Source organism: Ursus arctos, unplaced genomic scaffold (genome assembly GCF_023065955.2).
Source record: "Ursus arctos isolate Adak ecotype North America unplaced genomic scaffold, UrsArc2.0 scaffold_22, whole genome shotgun sequence".
Taxonomy (NCBI): Eukaryota; Metazoa; Chordata; class Mammalia; order Carnivora; family Ursidae; genus Ursus; species Ursus arctos.
This window is the reverse complement of record NW_026622897.1, coordinates 4,351,155-4,374,594: the sequence shown is the minus strand read 5'-3', so window position 1 is coordinate 4,374,594 and position 23,440 is coordinate 4,351,155. Positions and strand designations below refer to the sequence as shown.

The 23,440-nt window shown below is 43.1% G+C and overlaps 1 protein-coding gene across 4 annotated transcripts in view; it reads left to right on the top strand.

Annotated features, from left to right (window-relative positions):
- The window catches only part of GUCY1A2 (guanylate cyclase 1 soluble subunit alpha 2), a 425,356-nt gene that overhangs the window by 146,948 nt on the left and 254,968 nt on the right, over positions 1–23,440 (top strand). For all 4 annotated transcript variants that reach the window (XM_044386700.3, XM_057316734.1, XM_048217277.2 and 1 more), the window contains one exon: positions 3,814–3,935. In XM_044386700.3, coding sequence (XP_044242635.1) covers positions 3,814–3,935 — 122 coding nt within the window. The remainder of the gene's footprint in view (positions 1–3,813; positions 3,936–23,440) is intronic.

Here is a 23,440-nt window from a genome sequence, read left to right as displayed (position 1 = left end):
CTAGGGAAACCTTCCAGTCCCTACTTCATCTCCAAAACTGATCATTTTCTTTCTGTTCCTCTTGGTTATTCCTTTCCCTAGTGCTCATCAGAGCTTATATTGTTGACTTATCTAAATGATTTACTTCTACGTTCCTATGCCTTTGTAATTGCTTGGTTCGTGGGAGGGACTAACACGGGTTTTTTTGGGGTGAATAAATGAAAGAAATGCACCCTTCAGGTATGTACACGAAGATATGCATACAGTGGAGAAAAAGAGCCGATTGTGCTTGGAAGGGGGTATGAAAGGAGGGCTGGAAATTCTCTCCAGGATCTCCTGCAGTTCTGGTGCCCAGAGCCTTTCCTGTGGAGCATAAATTTTGCTGATTTATTTGCTTAATTTCTCATTTATGCTTAATGTTCTGCTGCTGTGTGTCAGATTGACTTCGCGGTAAGTTTCTTTTCACATTTTTTTTTCCGGTAAACTGCACGAGCGCACTCACCCGAACAGCGTCCTGTTGATGCAGAATCATCTTCTTGCCTCCATGTAAAATGAGGAAAGGGGCGCTGAGCGAACATCTTCACGCTCGTCTCTGTAACTCAGGCTTCTAGGGGATGGGTTCGCTTCTTGGACAGTGTGGCTTGGAAAGAACAGTGGGAAACAAGAGGGGTGGACAGGAGGCAGGCCGGGTTCACCTTCAGAATTCAAAGGCACCAGGATTGAGGGAAGTCTGGTCTATGAGGACTCTTTCCTCTGATGTCATTTTTACCATTATGCTGTGTCCCTCCGTGTCCCTGTGCATCTTTGTCCTGTGGTTTAGAGCTGAGGGCTGGGAAAATGTGCCTCTGCAGTAGACAAAGCATGTAGCAGGTTAACTAGATTTAAAGTCAGATTCTGCCTTTGAATGATTTAGGGCACATGACCTAACCTTCCTGAGGCTCCATTTTCTCATTTTCAAGATGGTGGTAATAGCAGGGTCGGTTGGGCTGACACGAAATGAAATGATGGTAACATCAGGTCCTATGGTCACGTAAAGTACTACAGTGCCTGCTACACAGAAGTAATCCATATGTTCACTGAACCATTATTTTTGCCACTCTAGTCTCTGACTCCTCTGCCCCTCGGTGTTTGTCTTTCCCTGTGCCCTCCCACTGCATTATTGCTCTGTCCTCCTTGAGTCTGTAGAAGTTTAGAACCCTTTATTTACCATCAGGAGCCAAACATGCTCTGTTGGTCTTCTAGCTGCGGCTTCTTGGTATAGAGAGTTTGGATATTTTTTTTTCTTCATTTAAATTTCTGCCTCTCGAGTGCCTCACCAGCCACTCTCACTTGTGTTTACGTGACCCCTGCCCATCTGAAGCTCCCAAGGATGGATTAGCACGACAGTGCAAAGCAGAGATGTCTTTAAAACTACGATTGGAAAACACATGATGATCCGGCTTCCTGGGATGTAATGTTCAATCATTATATGTTTTAAAAACTGAAGTATGAAGAAATATATGTTCAGAATCATGCTACCCCTTTTGTACTTTTTTTTTTTTTTTTTTGCCAGAATAAGGATCATTATGCTGATATCACAGGTGGGCCTGCTGCCAACCTTCCGTTAGTTGGGGACGACATTTCCTCTAGTCATCTAAACTTAAATTCCGTTATACCAATTATCACTGTGGGCCCCGTGTTTGTTTTGTACAGCCAACCTTCTGTTCTTTTTCTCTTTGGACGATTGAATAGGGATTAAGCTACAATAATTTCCATAGAATATGAGAAGTGGGTGAACCCTGATTACTCTGGGAAACAAACTTTAATGGTATTATTTTCACTGTCCTGGTCAGATTCTGTGGCTATCAATATGTTATCTAAAAAAGGCTCTAGCTTCCTTGTCATTTACATAGAATATCTATCTGAATGAATAAAAACAATGTTAGATAGAAGCTATTACCTATTGATCACTCTTTTTGAAGCAATGTACTGGGCACTTTACATCTCATGTTTTAATGTAATCCTGACCATCTATTTCATAAGATCATGGTATAAAGCTCATTTACAGATAAGGAAATTGAGGCTGTGAGAAAAAATACTTTGTCTAAGGTCATTCCAGTTAAAATGAGGGAACCGAATTTTACAAATAACCCTGTATTTGTCTGTTTTTAATATCTGCCTTCCCCATTCCACCATATATTGAGTGATTCCTGCATTCTGGAAACTAATAGACATTTTTGCCAACCTGGTTTATTGGGGTCTGATCTCGGTGAGGCGTGCAAACACAAGGCCATGTTATTTTTTCTCTTCAGTCATTTCAACCATGCGAGGATGGGTCCCCTTTGATGCTAGCTTGGGCAGATTGCCCTGATTTCTGGGAATTTCCAGGGAGTATGAAGTCCACTCCAGAGGAGTTCACATCTTCAGTCCCGTATCCAATCTCACCCTTCCACCCCTCTCTGCCTGTGTCGGCCTTGTCCTGAGGGACTGGGAATGCAGTGTAGAGGGGGTATCCTGTGGTTTTTCACTCCTGGGGCCAGACTGCCCCTTTCTGGGTTCCTCTATCTTCTGATGGATTGTATCAGGCAGGAATGAAATGGAAAATGGCAGGAAGCTTGTTAAATTCACTGATGGTTGGAACAGTCCTGTCTTGGCTGTGGTGTCCTTAGGTGCATATATGGGTTCTGCCTTGACTGTGTCAGATGCCCCACTCTTGGCCCTGAGGATTGGACCCCACAGTCTCGCTGGTGGGATCCCTCTCCTGCTGGCAGCCTCTAGATAGGGAAGGCAGTCAGCGGGGACAACGAAAGCGCCCTCTCTTTCCTAGTATCTCCCTCACCCATGGGAAACTCCTATTGTTTGCCAAATAGAGGTATGGTAGGCTGCTCTCGTTGGCTTCTCTCTTTTCCCTGTTAATAACTTTCTGGAACCACCTCCCTCAGCTGTTCATGGTGGGATGTGATACCCAGCCCCCAATCTCAAGCAGGGGTGGACCCTCTGTCCCCAGCTGGGCTTCTGCAGAAGACTTGTCCTTTCTCTTTTTATTGCTTTTTCTTGGAGGAGAGGGGAGAGATGATAACAGCAGTATCTTCCTAGACCAGTTCCTCTTCTGAGGATTGCTTTTCAAATTTGTTTCATTCCTTTGTCTTTGTAAGCTGGCAGCGGCAGTGAAACGGCTACTCTTGGGGAACGCGGGAGCCTTAGGTCCCTAGTATTTTTAGCGTTGGTGCCTTAGTTCCAATCTGGAGGCAATTGGAGAAGTTCCAGGCAACACCTGATGACACAGGCATTTCTTCATTCTGTCCTCTCAAGAACTCATGGCGGGGCGGGGGGATCTCCATTTTATGAGGGAGGCAAGTTAGACCCACAGAGAGCAGGTCACCTGCCCCGAGTCTGAGATAGACAATGGTAAAACCATATTCAAGTTCTGTCGGACTCCAAATGCTTCCTTAGTGAGTTTGTCATCCATGCGCCACATTCCTATCTTCTTGGCTGTGCTGGAGGTTAAGACGTGTTGACTTTTAACACCGCGCCCATGCACCAAGTAAGTACCGTGAATCATGCTCTTTGCTCAAGGAAACCCTCGCGGTGGAAACTGAGGGATCTTCTGGTTCTCCTCATTTATGTTTTTTCACACACGGCTTCCTTATTAATGACGGCCTCCGCTTCCCGGTCCACACCGCTAATGCTGATGTTAGCGGTGCCTTATGCCAGAAATGGAGTCTAAAACCTGCGGTTATTTTAAAATGCGATTACACCGGGGCACAGACCGCCTGTGCTTGTGTGTACGTAGACAAGTGCATTCGCAGATGGTTTAAAAGTGGTCTCCGTATGCTAATTTTGTTTTCTTCTTAGTTACAGGGATGCAGAAAGGAATTTCCACAATATCTCCAACAGATGCTCCTATGCAGACTATTCCAACAAAGAGGAAATTGAAGACGTCTCAGGAATTCTTCAGTGCACTGCTAATATACTCGGTATATTAACTATATATTAATATGGGTGAGAGAATGAGGGGAAGGGGGAAAGTAACGTATAAACGTTTCGTTTTCTACTAACGGGAGGTTTAGAGGCGAAGGCAAATGAAGACGAAGACCTTGTCTTCAAGTGGTTTAGTTTTGACACTCCTGGGGTTGTTTAAGTGCGGGTGACACTCCTGCCACTGACTTGGAGGTTGAAACACGTAATGATAAGAATACTCACACTCCAGGGAGACCTGGAATTCGTATGTTGGTTTTAGCCTCCTGTGATCCATATTTTTCTGGCTCTTAAACCTGACTAAAGTTGGGGATCTTCCTTTCCGAGCCCATGATTTCTAATATGTTAGGATTTCTAATATTACTATCGCTCTGCTGTTGGTGAGAGGCCGTGGTTGGAGCGGGAGGGCGAGGGGAGCTTGTACCTTCTCACAGCGGACTCGGCAGCTCAGAGGCAGCTGGGCAGGTCATCTACTGAGGTCTTTGTCCGTGTGTGTGTGTGCCCGTCCGTCGTCCGTCTTGAAGATCCTAGTGTTCACGACAGCAGGACGGTTGCTGGGTGTTCCCGAGGTGGCTGAGGGGTGGTGTTAGAAGCTGCGCTAGCTTACTGCCTGATGTTCCTGGTGTGCGAGTTTCGTTGCGCTGTGTGCAGACTACATATCCTAGCAGGGGTATTTTTTGCCCTAATGTCTTGCGTGAGTTTTAGTTAAAAAAAAAAAATCAACAAAAAACTTTTTCAATTTTGGGGGGAATTCCCCCCTTTTCCTTATTACTCAGACAGGAATCTGTGGAGGGTTGGTAGGGAAAAACAAATCTTAGTGACCGGCTCCGGGTAGACCTCAGAATCCCCTTTCCCTCAGGGTCCGATGACGAAGACCGGGCAAGCTTGTTTGCCTGATTTTCTTTTCCCCTCAGAGTAAGTGCTTTCTTGGGAGACCTTGGAGTCCCTCCTACAGATTCCAGGTGACCTCAAACCATGAGTCTAGCAGATTTTTCTAAACATACTTGACTCCCAGAGGTAGATTTGGCTTTTACACTGGAGCCTTGATAATATCTACCCATTGATAATACTTTCATTCTGGGTAAACACAAAATATTCTATTAAGAACATGGACTTTGGGATGCCTACATGGCTCAGTCAGTGAAGTGTCTGTCTTTGGCTCAGGTCACGATCTCCGGGTCCTGGGATCAAGTGCCACATCGGGCTTCCTGCTCAGGGGGAGTCTGCTTCTCCCTCTGCCTGCTGTTCCCCCTGCTTGTGCTCACTCTTTCTCTCAAATAAATACATAAAATCTTCAAAAAAAATGGACCTTTTGTGAGGGCTGGTTTGTCTATAATACAAGCAAAGGAGTGATGGACAGTGAAAAGGAGGAAGCCCAAGGTTTTACTTACCTTAGTCTTACTGCAACTGCAGGGATGTCCTTCTACCTGAGTGAACTTAATTATCACAGAAGAAGAGGAATGAGAATAAATGGGGCATGGGGCTCGGCATTACCCAAGAGCTGTTCACAGTTTTCTGATTTTTTTCCAAGAATTGTCCATCAGTTTTGGAAAAAAAAAAAAGAGGACCAGAATAAGGTTGCTAACTTTATCAAGTAAGGATAATTTACCAAAGTAACATTCATTTCTCTTGAGACCTGGTGGGTTAAGATGATGCCCCATGAAGGGGTGCATGAGCATCTTGGCAGACAGGTTTACTATTTTGAAAAGCGGTTTTTGACTTCCTCAGTTTGTAAATATTTCACTGCGCCTCACATCTCCTTGCCTTATGCTCCCCACCTTGCCAATGAGAAGGGGTGGGACATGTTCACGATAAATCTAGGAGGATGTTAAAGGCGTCCGCACTGGCTCGTACCTGGTTGTGCTCAAGTCCCACAAACTGTAGGTCCGACTGTTGGATGAGGCAACCCCCAGGGGGCACTGTTGGCCCAGCACAGCTCTGTGGCCTGGAGCTGCCTGGAGTAGCAGATCAAGTAGTGAGAAGAGCGCGTGCAGGGTGCTTGCTGCCTGATGGTATTAGGGGAAGAGTGGTTTTAAGTTAGGTGCTTATGGTTTAGAAGGTGACTCTACAGCAGGGTTTGGGTTTCATAAATACTGAGTTTGTCTAGACAAGAGAGTGGCAGGCAGAGTGCTATCTGATGATATTAGGGAAAGAGTGGTTTTAAGAGGTGAGAGAGATTAGATTTTTTTTTAAGATTTTTATTTATTTATTAGAGAATGAGAGAGAACATGAGCCAGGGGGAGGAGAAGAGGGAGAAGCAGACCCCGCTGAGCTGGGAGCCTGACGTGAGGCTGTACCCTGGGACTCCAGGATTATGACCTGAGCCAAAGCCAAACTGATGGACAATTCTTGAAAATTATTTAACCAACTGAACCACCCAGGTGCCCCGAGACATTAGATTTTATTTTCCCCTTAGTAATAACGCATCGTTCTTAAAATGTAAAAAGCATAATCTTGCAGAACATAAATTTCTGAAGAATAAAATGAAAGGTCTGCCATCTGTTGCGCAGAGACTGGCGTGGGCCAGACAGGCGATGATGTGCCTGGGCGTTATCCGTTCTCTCCTGAGTAATGGTGTTTCATGACCCTTGCAGTGTAGACTGCCAGAGGACAAAGGTAAGAGCTTTCCTGGTCAGAGTCCATGAAAGCTTTGTTTTCAACAAGTCGCTGAACCATGATTGATCTCGGCTTGCTCAGATTTCCTCTTGTTAAATGACGTTTACATTCCCCTGTGCAGTCATTTATGAGGTCACCTCCATGAGCGGAAAAGCACGACACAAGAAAGGAGGCCATCTTTTGAGTGAGGGAGTTTGGCATGAGACGAGAGCGTCTCAACCAGGGTCAGAGAATCCTTCTAGGTGGATACCAGAGGGCGACTTTCCAACAGTATGGTTTACAGTCCTTGCCTTTGGGATGCACTGTTAGAATACGGGTGGATTGGGATGGGGGAATGCATCCTTCTCTCCCCTTCTTAACAAGGAGGTTGTGGTAGAGATGAGAAATGCGTGTGTTCACTCATCTGTATGTTACTTACACTTATTATCAAGAAAGATTGAAAGTCCTTACATCAGGAGCTAGGACTAGGAAGTCAGTTTTTCTTCTTTCCAGATGACCTTAGCTATCAGCTTAGTATGTATTCCGCTACAGGGTTTGATCAAATGCTGGCTTTCTAGGTTGAAGTTTGCACTGAGTGGTTGGCCTGCAATGAAAAGAAGGACCTGAGAGTGGGAGGAATCTTGCTGCAGAAAACCAGCTTGGCCTCTGTCCTGCATTTCTTCTGTTGCTTCCTCCCTAGGACTCCCCGCAAACGCATGTGTGTTATGGAGCGGTTCATGCCCCTACTGGTAACGGGACAGAATTGTTTCCAGATCAACATGTTTCCATTTATTTCCCCCCCCCCCTTTTTTTTTGGCTTAGAAACTGGTTGTTGCTATTTTTTTGTCTTCTCATTTACAAATTAGGGATATTAAGTACAGACTTCTCAGGGTCCGCTATTCGCCTCGTTTTGGCGTTCCGGCTGTCCCTTTGGTGATGTAGGACCATTCTCCAAAGAGGCTTTTAAACTCTGGGAAAGACTATACAGGGAAAGATAGCTGCGAACTCTGCCCTCCCTGCTGGAGGCTTTCTGTGTGAAATTTACTGCTTTATTTGGAATACATCTTCTGCTCACCAAAATGATCTAATTTTAGTTGCCTGAAAAATTATGGCTTTTCCAGTCGTAATCTGCAAAGCCCATTTTTAGCTCCAATTAAAAGTAGTAAAATGTGTTTATATTCTTAGGTGTGACACTGAGTATTTTCTTGGATATCGAAATGCTTGAATGGTGCAAGGGAGTATCTATGAAAAAGCATTAAAGCATCAATATCGTGTTTCCGTGTTTGTTGCTGAAGTGTTAGCACCTGGTCCTGTGGCTTGGACGTAGGTGATGTTGGGGGACAGAGACGGCGGAGGGAGAGTTAAGGGAGGACAGTAAATTGCGTAGCTTTCTTATATAATGCACTGCAAAATCAGTGAAGGTTTCGGTCATTTGAGTTGTTTTCTTTTGGCTTTTTCTTATCAACAGAAGGACAGACACCAAACTACTTGTGTGCGCTCGGTTGTTTCCTTGCAACAAAGTAACCCTCTCTGTTCAGAAGGGCATCAATGGTGTGTCTCCCTAAATAGGCAGGGTGACAAGGGCCTTAATCAGCTTGGAGCAATGCCTTCCCGTGGCCCACTTTTAGACTTGGAGATAGCAAAAAAGATGTTAACGTGGCCTTAAGTTTGGTCCTGTACTTGGTGGGGCCATTTCAGTTCTGGCCAGTTTGACTTCTGTTGAAGGAGTTGTGGGTGTGGCGGTTGGAGAGCATCTGTCTGGTGCTGTAGGACGGAGGAGATGGTGTAGGAGAAAGGTCCTTGCCCAGCAGGCTAGAAATCAGATCTGAGTGCTCTGGGTAATTCACTTACTGGGGACGGAGAGCAAACTCGGGGTTGCTGTTGCAGGAACAGCAGTTACTTAATGAGTATTTGCAAAGTGTAGTTGCCTGCTGCTTTTGCCAAGTGCATTTTCTCTCCAAATACTCGCAAGGACATGAACGGTGAAAGAGTATTCATCCAACTTTTCTCTCTTTTAAAGGTCTAATGGGAGAGTGGGGCTTTATTGTATCCAAAAAAACCTTAGCATGTCTCAAGTCAGAATCGGGAGCGATGTCATGGTGATACTCGTTGGGAGAGTGCTAATGAGGATGGAGGATCTGGCCTTCGGGGCTTGGACCTCGAGGCTTCTTTCTGGCATCAGGGACTCCAAAATACTTGGAATGCAGAGCTCCCTGTACGGCGGATGTCATTCCAGAATTATTAGCAGATATAGAGATTTTTGGTGTTTTTATAAGCAATAATTTGTTGTTTATAGGTTAACTTGTATGTGCTTTCTGGTTTATATTGTGATTTGGAATGTGCATTTAGCAGCCTTCTAAATGACCATAAAACTGCAAAGGATTAGTTAGCCTTACTTAGGGTTAAGATTACTTTGGGGGTTTTCTTGGAATAACTCTTACACATACTCCCATTCACTAAACAATTATAGGATTAATGTATTTAGAATCTTGGAGAACCAGTTGGTACAATAACCACTTAATATTTTCATTGATGAATTGAAATCAATAGCAACAGATACATTCTAATATAATTCTTGCTGCTGTAACTTGATAATCGATTCTTTCTCTTTTACTAAAAGTAAATCATGTCAGTATCTTTATGAAATGAATTAGAGTTAGGGTGTTTGGCGGAGACTCGATTTATTGATTGATTTAATAATGGTATTATAATATAGTAGTGGTTCAGAGCAAAAATGAGCCAGAGTATTTGGGTTGAATTTGCAGCTTAGCTACTTAGTGGTTGTATGGATTGGAACGGATTACTTAATCTTTCCCATACTTCACATTTCTCACTTTGTAAGATGGTTATAATATAGCTACTTACCTCCTTTGGTTGTTAGGAAGACGAAATAATTTAATTTATACAAAGTACTTAAGGCAGCCTGAGAAATAACAAATATTACACAAGTGTTTGCTCTTAGTATTGGATATGCACAGAATGAAACTTGCATCAGCCCTGGGAGGTCTATATTGCTCACTTAGTGGGTGAGGAGATGGATACTTTGGGATGTTAACTTGTTAGGTTTCTTTGTCTGCTGGGAGGAGCCACAGAAGCAGGATTTAAACCCAGGTCAGTGTGATTCCAAACCTCTTGTTCTTTCCAGTGCTTCATGCTGCCTTCCAGACAGTCCTTGGACAGAGACGCACTTTCTATCCCCTCTCTCTTGCCAATTGCACAAGTCTCGCTGGGTTTGTGAACTGTGCGTATTTGACTTAGTTCATTACTGTTCGAAAGTGTACCTGGGATATTTGCTTCTGTGCGACAGGGAGTATCCAAAACATTTCTTGCTGGTACCAAGGAGAGCGCAGTTTCTTCGTACTTTGGATCTTTTTCAGTTTAGAAATAGTATTTTCCTTTAGATTTCACGTGTTGACAATGCAAATGAGGGGTGATGTGTTTGTCCTCAGGACACAAACAAGGTTTCACAGTTAAGCTGTTGTAAACAATATGCCAGTTCTGTTGGCTACGATTGCAGGCTCACCTTGGTATTTAGCTGGCTTAATATGTTAGACCTCACTGGCGGGGTTCAAAGCCTAAAGGTTGTGTTTCTCATGCCATTTTTTTTTTTTTAAACGGATGTTGCCTATTAAAGTTTAGGAAGACTGTCACACTGTCTCATTAAGAAAGTTGTTACAGTATCTCATTTAATAACATGAATTAGTAACACAATTTAATTCCTAACCAAAGTCTTGAGGAGCAGGTCTATGTAAATTAGAAAGAACTTCTGTTCTCTGTTCTCTGCTTGCATACTTTGCCTGACGTGATTAGCTCGGGCAGGTAGGTCTGAGAAGGAATGAGACTGCTCAGGGGGGACGCTGGCTCCAGCATGTGTAAAATAAACACTTCCATAAAAATGGAACCTCACTTGTGCAGATCCGTTTTAGAAGATGGAAGTATGTTGAGAACAGAGACGTGAAATGCATTCTCTCCTCCCATAGATGATTCCTTTTATTTCAGGAGCATTTTTTTTCTGAATCTTATGACCAGCCTTTTCCCAATTGTCCTTTTTGTTCCTTTTTAAAAAATTTTTTTGTCGTCTTTGTTTATCTCTATTGCATTGTCTCCCCATCACAACCAACTCCATCTGGCACTTCTTCTTTGCATGTGAGGGCAACTTCTCACATCCTAAATTCCTCAGACTGTTACTGTCATATCTCCTTAGACTCCTCTTATCTGTGACAGTTGCTCAGATTTTCCTTGTTTCTGATGACCTTGACAGTTTTGAGGAGTACTGGTCAGGTCTTGGAGTTGTCTGCCATGTCCTTTGACGTGTGTGTATGTGTGTGTGTGTGTGTGTGTGTGTGTGTAACATTTCTTCGCTTTCTAGCCTACAAGATGCTCGAGGTTCATCTTGTGTATCTTCTGTTCCAGTCTTAGAATCAGCTCTTTATCCAAGGAGTCATGGTTCCTTTTATTGGAGAATGGTGTTACAACCCAAAATCTGGGTGCCAGGAGTACTATTGCTATTGGGGTATTCTCGTTTCCAAGACCTCTCAGCTGACAGAGCAGGGAAATACGTATGTGTATATAACTCACGTATATATGCTTATCTGTAAGTATTTCTGCCTGTGTTCATCTGTAACTACATTTTGCTAAATGTGCATCCATAATGATCCGACTGTAGCGATCATTCTAACTTTGCCCCCTTGCTTGTCTGTAACCTCCTACTACACCAGTGAGAAACTTGGCTCTCATTAGCCATCCCAACAGTCCACTTAATAGCTGGATTGCAGTGTGCATGTAGAGTTGTTTCAGATTTGTTAATACGTACGCCCACGGGAAAAGATTTTATCAACTGGAATACAGCGTTAATGTCCATTTTTGGAATATGAAGTTACGTATGGAGTTTTAGGGACTCCACTCACTTCCAGTGTTACTTAGGTCAGCACCTTTCTCCTCTGCCACCTCCAGTGAGGTGTTTTTCATACATTCATAATACAGTAACATTCTTTTTTTTTTTTTTTATAATGATTTTTTATTATATTATGTTAGTCACCATACAGTACATCCCCGGTTTTCTATGTAAGGCTCGATGATTCATTAGTTGTGTATAACACCCAGTGCACCATGCAATATGTGCCCTCCTTACTACCCATCACTGGCCTATCCCATTCCCCCACCCCCCTCCCCTCTGTAGTCCTCAGTTTGTTTCTCATAGTCCATAGTCTCTCATGTTTCATTCCCCCTTCTGATTACCCCCCCTGTTTTTATCCCTTTCTTCCCCTACCGATCATTCTAGTTCTAGTTCCATAGATGAGAGAAATCATATGATAGTTGTCTTTCTCTGCTTGACTTATTTCACTTAGCATTATCTCCTCCAGTGCCGTCCATGTTGTAGCAAATGTTGAGAACTCGTTCTTTCTGATAGCTGAGTAATATTCCATCGTATATATGGACCACAACTTCTTAATCCAGTCATCTGTTGAAGGGCATCTCGGCTCCTTCCACGATTTAGCTATTGTGGACAATGCTGCTATGAACATTGGGGTGCATATGGCCCTTCTCTTCACTACGTCTGTATCTTTGGGGTAAACACCCAGTAGTGCAATGGCTGGATCATAGGGTAGCTCAATGTTTAACTTTTTAAGGGACCTCCACACTGCTTTCCAGAGTGGCTGTACCAACTTGCATTCCCACCAACAATGTAGGAGGGATCCCCTTTCTCCACATCCTCTCCAACAATTGTTGTTTCTTGCCTTGTCTATTTTTGCCATTCTAACTGGCGTAAGGTGGTATCTCAGTGTGGTTTTGATTTGAATTTCCTTGATGGCTAATGATTTTGAACATTTTTTCATGTGTCTGTTAGCCATTTGTATGTCTTCATTGGAAAAGTGTCTGTTCATATCTTCTGCCCATTTTTTGATTTATTTGTTTCTTGTGTATTGAGTTTGAGAAGTTCTTTGTAGATCTTGGATACCAGTCCTTTATCTGTAGTGTCATTTGCAAATATCTTCTCCCATTCCGTGGGCTGCCTCTTAGTTTTTCTGACTGTTTCCTTGGCTGTGCAGAAGCTTTTAATCTTGATGAAGTCCCATAAATTCATTTTATCTTTTGTTTCTCTTGCCTTTGGGGATGTATCATGAAAAAGGTTGCTTTGGCCGATGTCGTAGAGGTTGCTGCCTATGTTCTCCTCTAGAATTTTGATGGATTCCTGTCTCACATCGAGGTCTTTCATCCATTTGGAGTTTATTTTTGTGTATGGTGTGAGATAGTGGTCAAGTTTCATTCTTTTGCATGTAGCTGTCCAATTTTCCCAGCACCATTTATTGAAGAGACTGTCTTTTTCCCACCGGATGTCTTTTCCTGCTTTATCAAATATTAGTTGCCCAAAGAGCTGAGGGTCCATTTCTGGGCTCTCTATTCTGTTCCATTGGTCTATGTGTCTGTTTTTGTGCCAGTACCATGCTGTCTTTGTGATTACAGCTTTGTAGTACAGCTTGAAATCCGGCATTGTGATGCCCCCAGCTTTGTTTTTCCTTTTCAACAGTTCCTTGGAGATTCGGGGTCTTTTCTGGTTCCATACAAATTTAAGGACTATTTGTTCCAGTTCTTTGAAAAACATTCTCGGTATTTTGATCGGGATAGCATTGAAAGTGTAGATTGCTCTGGGTAGCATGGACATTTTAACTATGTTAATTCTTCCGATCCATGAGCATGGAATATCTTTCCATCTTTTTATGTCTTCCTCAATGTCTTTTAAGAGTGATTTATAGTTTCTAGAATAAAGGTCCTTTACGTCTCTGGTTAATTCCAAGGTAACGTATGGTTTTTGGTGCTATTGTAAATGGGATGGATTCCCTAATTTCTCTTTCTTCGTTCTCGTTATTCGTGTACAGAAATGCAGCTGATTTCTGAGCATTGATTTTGTATCCCGCCACGTTACTGAATTGCTCTATAACTTCTAATAGTCTGGGAGTGGCTTCTTTTGGGTTTTCCAAATAGAGTATCATGTCATCTGCGAAGAGAGACATTTTGACTTCTTCTTTGCCGATTTGAATACCTTTGATCCCTTTTTGTTGTCTGATGGCTGTTGCAAGGACTTCTAGTACTATGTTGAATAATAGTGGCGAGAGTGGGCATCCTTGTCGTGTTCCTGATCTTAAGGGAAAGGCTTCCAGCTTTTCCCCATTGAGAATAATATTTGCAGTAGGCTTTTCATAGATGGCTTTTATGAGATTGAGAAATGTACCTTCTATTCCTACACTCTGAAGGGTTTTAATCAGGAAAGGATGCTGTATTTTGTCAAATGCTTTTTCTGCATCAATTGAGAGGATCATATGGTTCCTGAGTCTTTTCTTGTTGATATGATGTATCACGCTGATTGATTTGCGAATATTGAACCACGCTTGCATCCCAGGTATGAATCCCACTTGATCGTGGTGGATAATCCTTTTAGTGAACTGTTGGATTCTATTAGCAAGTATCTTGTTGAGGATTTTGGCGTCCATATTCATTAGGGAAATCGGTTTGTAATTCTCCTTTTTGAGGGGGTCTTTGCCTGGTTTGGGGATCAAGGTAATATTGGCCTCATAGAATGAGTTTGGTAGCTTTCCTTCTGTTTCTATTTTTTGAAATAGCTTTAGGAGAATAGGTATTATTTCTTCTTTGAATGTTTGGTAGAATTCCCCAGGAAAACCGTCCGGGCCTGGAGTTTTGTTATTTGGAAGGTTGTTTATCACTGACTCAATTTCTTCATAATTAATTGGCCTGTTTAAGAAATCAATTTCTTCCTGTTTCAATCTTGGTAGTTTATAGGTTTCCAGGAAGGATTCCATCTCTTCCAGATTGCTTAGTTTATTGGCATATAGCTGTTGATAAAAATTTCTAATAATTCTTCCAATTTCAATGGTGTTCGTCGTGACCTCTCCTTTTTCATTCATAATTTTAATAATCTGGGTCCTTTCTCTTTTCTTTTGGATAAGTCTTGCCAGTGGTCTGTCAATTTTATTGATTTTCTCCAAGAACCAGCTTCTAGTCCTGTTGATCTGCTCTACTGTACTTCTGGTTTCTGCTTGATTGATTTCAGCTCTAATTTTGGTCAACTGCTTCCTCGTGCGTGGATTAGGCCTGTCCCTCTGTTGCTGTTCCAGCTTCTTGAGGTGAGAATATAAAAACTGCATTTTAGATTTTTCTATTCTTTTGAGTGAGGCTTGGATGGCTATGTATTTCCCCCTTAGGACTGCCTTTGCAGTATCCCATAGGTTTTGGACCATTGTGTTTTCATTCTTGTTGGTCTCCATAAATTGTTTAAATTGATTTTTTGATTTCCTGGTTTATCGAGTCATTCCTGAGCAGGATGGTTCTTAGTCTCCAAGTGTTTGAGTTTCTTCCAAATTTTTCCTTGTGGTTGAGTTCCAATTTCAGAGCGTTGTGGTCTGAGAATATGCAGGGGATAATTTCAATCTTTTGGTATCGGCTGAGACCTGTTTTGTGTCCCAGAACATGGTCTATTCTTGAAAATGTTCCATGGGCATTAGAATAGAATGAGTATTCTTTGGTTCTGGGGTGTAGTGTTCTATATATATCTAAGAGGTCCAACTCGTCTAGTATGGCATTCAAAGCCTTTGATTCTTTGCTTAGTTTTTGCCAGGGTGTTCTGTCTATTTCTGAGAGTGGAGTGTTGAGGTCCCCTACTATTAATGTATTTTTATTTATATGTCTCTTTATTCTGGTTAAGAGTTGGCTCGTGTATCTTGCTGCTCCCCTGTTGGGGGCATATATATTTATAATTGTCATATCCACTTGTTGAATACTTCCTTTAAGAATAATATAGTGCCCTTCTGCGTCTCTAACTATAGTCTGTAGTTTAAAATCCAGTTTATCTGATAGAAGAATTGCTACCCCAGCTTTCTTTTGAGGTCCATTTGTGTGAAAGATGGTACTCCATTCCCTTACTCTCTGTCTGAATGCATCTTTGGGTTCGAAATGAGTCTCTTGTAGACAGCAAATGAATGGGTCATTTCTTTTTATCCAATCTGCAACCCTGTGGCGTTTAAAGCAAGAATTTAAACCATTAATATTAAGACTGAGTACTGAGAGATATGCTTTTAATTCTGCCATATTGTCAGTAAAGTCTTTGTTTGTATTGGCTGTGACTTTCTGTTTTGTATCACTCTTGGGGCCTTTTTACTTTTATAGGACCCCCCCCGTAATACCTCCTGTAGGGCTGGTTTCATGGTTACAAAATTGGCTAGTGACTGTCGATTCTGAAATATCTTTATTTCTCCATCAATTCTGAATGACAGCCTTGCTGGATAAAGGATCCTTGGCTGCATGTTTTTCTCTGAAAGAGCTTTAAAAATGCTCTCCCAACCCTTTCTCTCATTCCAGGTCTGTGTAGACCGGTCTGACGTAATTCTGATGCCTTTGCCTTGGTACGTGAGAAATTTCTTTGCCCTGGCCGCTTTCAATACTGTATCCTTGGATCTAATATTTGCGAAATGCACTATGACGTGACGTGGTGTAGGTCTGTCATGGTTGAGCTTGGGAGGGGTCCTCTCTGCCTCTTGGACAGGAATTTTTGTTTCCCTTGCTAGATTAGGGAAGTTTTCAGCTACAATTTGTTCAAATATCTCTTCTACACCTCTGTTTTTCTCCACCCCCTCGGGGATGCCGATGATTCTAACATTGGATTGTTTCGTTGAGTCAGTAATCTCCCGTAGCCAACATTCGTGGGCGTGGATTTTTTTAAGACCATCTTCTATTTTTATTTTTTCCTCTATTAACCCATCCTCCAATTCACTAACCCTTTCCTCCGCTTCCGTGACCCTGGCCGTCAGAGCCTCTAGTTTTGCCTGCATTTGGCTCATAGAATTTTTAATTTCTGTCAAATTCACTCTCATTTCCGCCCTTAGGGATTCTATATTCTCAGTAACATTTTCCTTAATACTTTTTTCAAGTCTACTCATCATCTTGACCATTGTTACTCTGAATTCCATTTCTGATAATTTGGTTACATCCATATCCGTTACTTCTGTGGCAGAGGCCACAGACTCACTGTCTTTTCTTTGCTGAGGGGGGGCTTCTCCTTCTTGTCATTCTGATGAGGAGAGGTGGTGGGGTTTTCCAGAGCCCAAATTATTGACTGGGTCCCAGGCCGTGCCCCTTGTTTTATAGGGATCTTAGAGATGTGGGCTTCTTCTTTAACGATTTTATTTATTTACTTATCTGAGAGAGGGAGACAGACAGTCAGCAAGAACGAAACAGAAGCAGGGGAGTGGGAGAGGAAGAAGCAGGCTCCCAGCGGAGGAGCCCGATGAGGGACTCCTTTCCGGAACGCTGGGATCACGCCCTAAGCCAGAGACAGGCGCTCAATGACTGCGCCACCCAGGCGCCCGGGTTGTGGGCTTCTTGATTTTTCAGCCTGTGTTCTGGGGGAGGGGCCTGCCGCGCCGATACTCAGGCAACCTTGTTTGGTTAGAGTCTCTGTGTCCCCTGCGAGGGAGGATGGGGATGGGCACGCTGTGAGCCGGTATTTCCAGGCTTTTGTTCTCTGGCGGCTTTCCCTGGCGGCCGGCTATGCCTCTTCTGAGGGTCAGAGCAGCAGAGGCTGCATTGTCGCAGAACAGAGGGATTGCGGCCCGTTCTCCACTGATGTTCTGGCCACTTTAACTCTATTACTGTTGGTGCTGCTCAACCCTGCAGCGTCCCGGGATGTGCGCACCAACTCGGCGTCCCTGCCCTCACTTCCAGGGCCGGCGCGTCTCTGTCCTTTGTGTTTCTAATGCCGCCAGCCACCGGCCACCCCGCACACTCCCGGGTCTCCCGGTCTCAGTCTATGCCCGGTGAGCACACCTCGATTCCGGAGTTTCGGGAGAAGCCTGGTGGCGCGCGCACCCGGTTCAGGGTCTCAGTCTGCTGTTTCGCGGGTGCCGACCGCAAGTCCGCCCGCTCCCCCGTGCAGGTGGCCCGCCAGCCGCCAGCCGCCCCGTGCGCGCTCCGGGAGTTCCCGGTCTCAGTCTGGATCCCGTGAGCACACCGGGATTCCGGTGTTCCGGGAGATGCCTGGTGGCGCACGCGTTCACGGCTCACCGGTCTCAGTCCGCTCTCTCGCGGGTGCCCTCTGTGAGTCCGCCCGCTCCCCCTTGCAGGTGGCTGCCGCTTCCCGGCGCCCAAACGCGGCGGCTCCCTCCCCCTTCCGTTTATCTTCCGATATCTGTGCACGGTTTACAGCTCCCCTCTTCGTACCTCAATACTCAGCGCTGGAGATGTTCATTTGTAGAGATCCAGATGCGTCTTCCTGCGTCTCAGGCTGATTCCGTGGTTATTTAGGCTGGTCTGGTACCTATCCAGCTCGACTCAGGGGACTGGCTGAAAAAGGGGTCCCCTACTCCTCCGCCATCTTAACTCCGCCCATAATACAGTAACATTCTGTTACCACATACTTAAATCTGTCCTGTGATTCTGTGGTATCCTAAAATATATATAAATATAAATTATATAACAGTATATAATGTATTTATATAAATGTATATATTAATATATAAATATAAGAAGTATATATTTAATTTGCATACATTAAGGTTTACTTTTTGTGCTGGAAAGTTCTGAGTATTGATCAATGCATAATGTCATGTATCTACCATTGCAGTATCCTATGGAATACTTGAAGGGTCCTTAAAAAAAAAAAAAAGTCTCCTATGCTTCACCCATTCAACCCTGCCTTCCTCTTTGCATCAAAGCCCTGGCAAATATGGATCTGTTTGCCTCCCTGTAGTTTTGTCTTTTTCAGAATGTCCTATAAATGGAATCACACAATATTTAACCTTTTGACATTGGCTTTTTTTTTTTTTTTTTTTTTGCTTAGCAGTAGGCATTTTAGGATGAAGACACAACTTTGTGTGGCTTGATAGTCGATTCCTTTTTGATCTTTGAATAGTATTTCATCATACGTATATACCACAGTTGGCTTATCCATTCATCTACTGAAGGATGGCTTAGTTGCTTCTGTTTTTGGCAATTATGAATAAGCCTCCTGTAAACATCCAACTGCAGGTTTTTATGCAGACTTAAGCTTTTGAATTAGGTCAATACCAGGAGTGTGATCGCTACACTGGGTCTATTAGCTTTGCGAGGAACTACTGAGATGTCTTCCAAAGTGCTTGTACCGTTTGTTCTTCATCCTATCCAGAAATCGGTATTGTCAAGTTTTTTCTGTTTTTAAAATTTTAGTCCTTCTAATTGATGTGCCTTTTCCCTTGAAACTTTAATAAATAACACCTGCTGTCTGTCTTCTTAGAATTTCAACATATACAAAGGAGAGTTAAGAATTTTGTTTTCTTGCTTTGTCACCCTTTTCCAAGATCTTATGACTGAATGGACACAACACATTGCTTGAAAAATTCTTAATCAGGGCAGAAATTGTCCATGGTACTAATAGGTAGAATCTTTATGTTTGGTTTGGTAAAGATAAGTCCCTGGAACAGAGTTAGTTAGAAATTTTAGGAATTTGGGGGTAAATTTAAGTGCCATCATTTGTAATCCTGTTTGTTGGAGCTGTTCCAAATTGAAGATGCCCATAGGCAGTCTTAACATCTTACGTGCTCCCAGCCCCCAGAGGGCTGTAGTTTGAATTCTCTTCAACACTATCTATGGCCAGTGAGTAATTTTCTTAACTAAACCTCCTATTCATCGGTCATTCTCAGAAGCAGGTTTCTCAAGCCTCTTAAACAATCTCCCATTACTCTTCTCAGGAGATAGTATCACTTCCAGTTAGTGTCTACAACATTCCTAACATGGGAACAAGTTGGGTCTGACTTGGCATAGAAGAAATGGAAGCACAGATGTCAGCTGGTTGCAGAGGGTCACCCTGTTAGCGCGTGGGGACGGCCGCAAGATTGTGAGGCTCCCACGTGAAAATCTGTGGCATTGTTGACTGACCCCTCCACTGCCTCTCTGAGAAAAGAGTAATGGCTATTTTTGTTGTTCCTCTGAGTTAGAAGCTTATTCTTTCCTTACTGTGTGTGAGAGAGGAGTGCGCGCCCAGAGCATTGCCTATGTCAGACTCAGAGCCCATTTTTGTTGCCATCCTTGAACCCATTTCATCGTGATTTGGCACAGTTCCTTTTTTTTTAATCTAAATACTGTGTTCGGAGCCTTTTCACCCGAATGTACACACCACCTCCCCTTCTGCCATCGCTTTTTCCTTTCTATATGATGACTTTTATTCATCAGACCTGTAGGTCTATCTTTTTTTTTTTTTTAATTTTTTAGTACCTTATGTTCTGTTTTCATTGCACTTTGCTATAGAACTCTGACTCAACTATACAATTTGATAACATGCCCTTTAATTATCCTGAAAATTACTGAGAAGTAAGATTAGAATGAAATTCAAACATCCTAGGTTCTATGCTGGAGAAGTTGTCATTCTTACTGCCTTGAGTTCAGATCTTGAGTCAGTGTTAGGTGTTCCTGACAGTATTTCCATGAGTTATTTAAATTAATTTGGTGAGTAGAGTTTTATGAGTCACGATAAAAATGTTACTCAAATTAAAGCTTTTTATGTATGGTACATTCCGTTCATTATCTCACTGTTAGTCTATTTTTAAAAACCAAAAGTATTAGTCTCTCTGGATTGTTGTTTGTGAGCCTGCCCAGTTAGAGATGCCCATACGTTTTGTTTTCCATGTGGGGATCTAGGGAGGATTCTGGATCACAGATGATTTTTTATAGGTGCTTAGAGTCCTTTTTGCCTAATTCTGTTACCCCTAATGATAGGTCGAGTGATAGGAGATCCATTTCAGAGGTAGCATGATAGAGCCCAGAATTCCAATTTCTGGTGTATCCTGGCTTTTTCCTCTATTTTGACCAACTCTGGTCTTAACTTTGAAAGAAGAAATGGTAATTTCCCTGTGTGGAGAGAGAAGATGTATACCTGGAAATACCAGCCCCCTGTGATAGACATGGATTTTATTGTAGCCCTTGTGGGCAGCATGTAGCTGTTGGCCACCAGTGTTACCATCCAGATCTGGTTGGGGTGGGTCCTTGGGGGAAAAGTGGTTGGGGACTGGAGGATTGGGCTTTACTTACCACATGGAAAATGGGAGTCAGAAGAACCGCGGTGGTGATTTCCCCATGGAAGAGATGAATCATGATGGCGTATGGATAGAGTGTTACTTGAAGTAAGGGACGCGTTAGTGACAGATGCAAAAAGAAGCCAACAGAGCACTATTAGTCCGTTGAAGAAAAAGCAGATGTGATGCTCACGAGCAAGGGCACTGGGGTCATTCCTGACTCCTACACACCGGCCAAGATTGAACATTGTCCAGAGCTAATGAGGAAACAAAGAGGAAAAGCCAACTCTGAAAGTATTTTTATTTTAACATTTATGAATTTATACTTTTGTCTTTGTTAGGGGGATGTGTTTTGCATTATTAATTTGAATCCTAATCCCAGAAGCGATTATTTCTACTCCAGAGTCTAAAACAGTGGATTCCTGTAGTGATGGCACAGTAGGGTCATCTGGAGACATTAACCAAAAAACAACAAAAACAAAAAACACAACAAAGAAACCGGCCTGCAGACTCTGATACTCTGTAAACTATATACTCTGTAAACACCAGATACTCTGACTCATCTAGGATGGGGACCAGGAATTTGTATGTTTAAGAATCGGCTCCCCAGAGAGTTCTTGTGTGCAGCTATGTCTTGATCCTTTAATTCCAAGGCTAACCCTGCTCCTGGGCAAGTGTGCTTATTAGGACACTTTGTTGAATTTATAGGGACTTGGATAACAAGTTACGTTTCTGCTAGCCGAGGCTCTAGGATCTGGGTGTCTCTGTCTTCTCTCTGAGAGTGGTTGCGGCCTTGTACACCACTCGGTTCTTTTCACTTATTCTGTTTCTCTTTAGGACTTTGAATTCTGCTTCTGAACCCTAAACAGGAACCGGGCGCTGCTTCCATTCTCTGTCCTTTGTCTTCCAGGTAAAGGTTTAATGCCTCCTGCTAGATGCTCTCTGCTCTAGTCAAGCTTGCTTTCTTTTTTCCCTTTATCTCTTTGCCAGATCTCTTTGATGCTGAGGGCTGCTGGCTTCCACTGCCCCATTTGCATCGCACGTTGATGATACCCTGTTTTTTTCCCCGATTGTTCTCCTGTCTCTGTGTCAATGTTCATATGAGTTAAGGGTCAGTTCTCCCTTTTTTCATCCTACATCATTAGCTTTGCAAAGCGTGTGGTATGTTGTTCATCCAATGTCAGAAATTGTAGGTTTAGTAAATGCCAGCTTTAGTAACCTTTTTCTCTCCCATCATACTAGGGCCAGAAATCCTAATAATCACCAGAGGACAGAGTGGGCCTAGGGGGAGATTGAGTGGGCAGGAGAGTGAGTTCGCAGCTGCCATGGGAAGCAGAAATTTACTCTTGTCTGTGAGCTTTCATAGAGCAGAATCATCGTAGGGTCGTCACAAAGAAGAGACCGGGAGGGATTTCAGCCCCAGAAGCAGCAGAACGCAGTGACAGATGATCCTGATTCTCAGGCATTACTGGCCGAGCCACTGGTGCCCAGAAACATTTTGACTGGAGGTGCCCCCGATTGCCATCCATTTTCGACTTTTCCTTCTGTTGCTCCCGAATCTGGGTACCTCCTGCAATGTCTGACACCTTTTACTTGTCTGTGCGTCTGGTACGCCACACTGTTCTGCATTGATCTGTTTGCGGGTTTGCTTTCACACCTTTTCTTCATTGTTCTGATTCTTGGTCCTATATATTCACGAAAAGAAACAGTGCAAACCTGCCAAGCATTTAAAAATTCGCTTCTCTTAATTTGTCGTTATTTTCTGCTTTCGTGTCTGGCTTAAGCTTATTTTAGATGGCAGATTAATCAGGAGACTCTAATTTGTTGCGAATCTATAAAACTTGTTTAAGATTCTCCGTGATCATTGGTATTTGAGCTGGGCCAAACTGTCTTGTTGTTGAACTACAGGAAAGGGTTTACTAATCCAGAGATGTGTATAGAACATTGTAGAAAATGTTTGTCTTATGCACGAGTTTGCAAGTATTTTGTTGCATCAGTGCGAATTTTTAGGTCCCATTCTAGGTGCTGGCGATCAGGGAGGAAAACAAAGTGGGGAGACGGACTACAGAAACACCCAGTTAACAAAAACAGTACCTTCAGAGTGATACGTGCTGAGAAACAAGACCATGGAATGTACAAGAGGGTGGGAAGGGCTTAAATTATTAATATGTTCATAATGATAGTTTTTAATTCATTTAAACAATTCTAATAGAATTTCTCTGTGACTAGAGGGTTTCAATAATATTTCTGGATTCAAAGTTTCAGGAATGAACTTTTTTTTTTTTTTTTTAAATCTTTTACCCTAAAGTAGAGGAGGGTGATAAAAGTTCAGGTTTCTCCACTCATGTCTCAGTAGCCATCACCTCGAGAAGGAGGCAGTGATGCTGTGTCCTAGTATTTGGGCAGGAAGCGGTCCCAGCGGGTGTCCCCATGCCACAGATACTGGGTGGGTACTCTCTGCCGTGCCTGTGAGGCTTCTAGAGATCAGACCGTGATGAAGGTAAACATGATCTCTGCTCGCCTGGCACCGTCCGTCTTAGGAAGCTTGTGGCCAGACCAGATGATGTGAGGACTAGAACTTCTCTACTGAGTGAGCAGAATGAAAGGCTGCTTGTGTGTGGCCATTGGAAAACAGCCATTCCAGGAAAAGTGGGAACATCACCCCCAAATAGGCTGAGAAATTTGGAGTTCAAAACTCTTCTGTGTGGTAATAGGGGGAACCCCATTAGAAAAAAAAATCATAAATCAAATGCAGCCTTAGGCTTTCTTCTACTCATTCTGTCTCTCCATGCACAAATACCCATATACACCTATGTACGTACTAGAGCGTATCTGTAGACACCCATGTGTATACA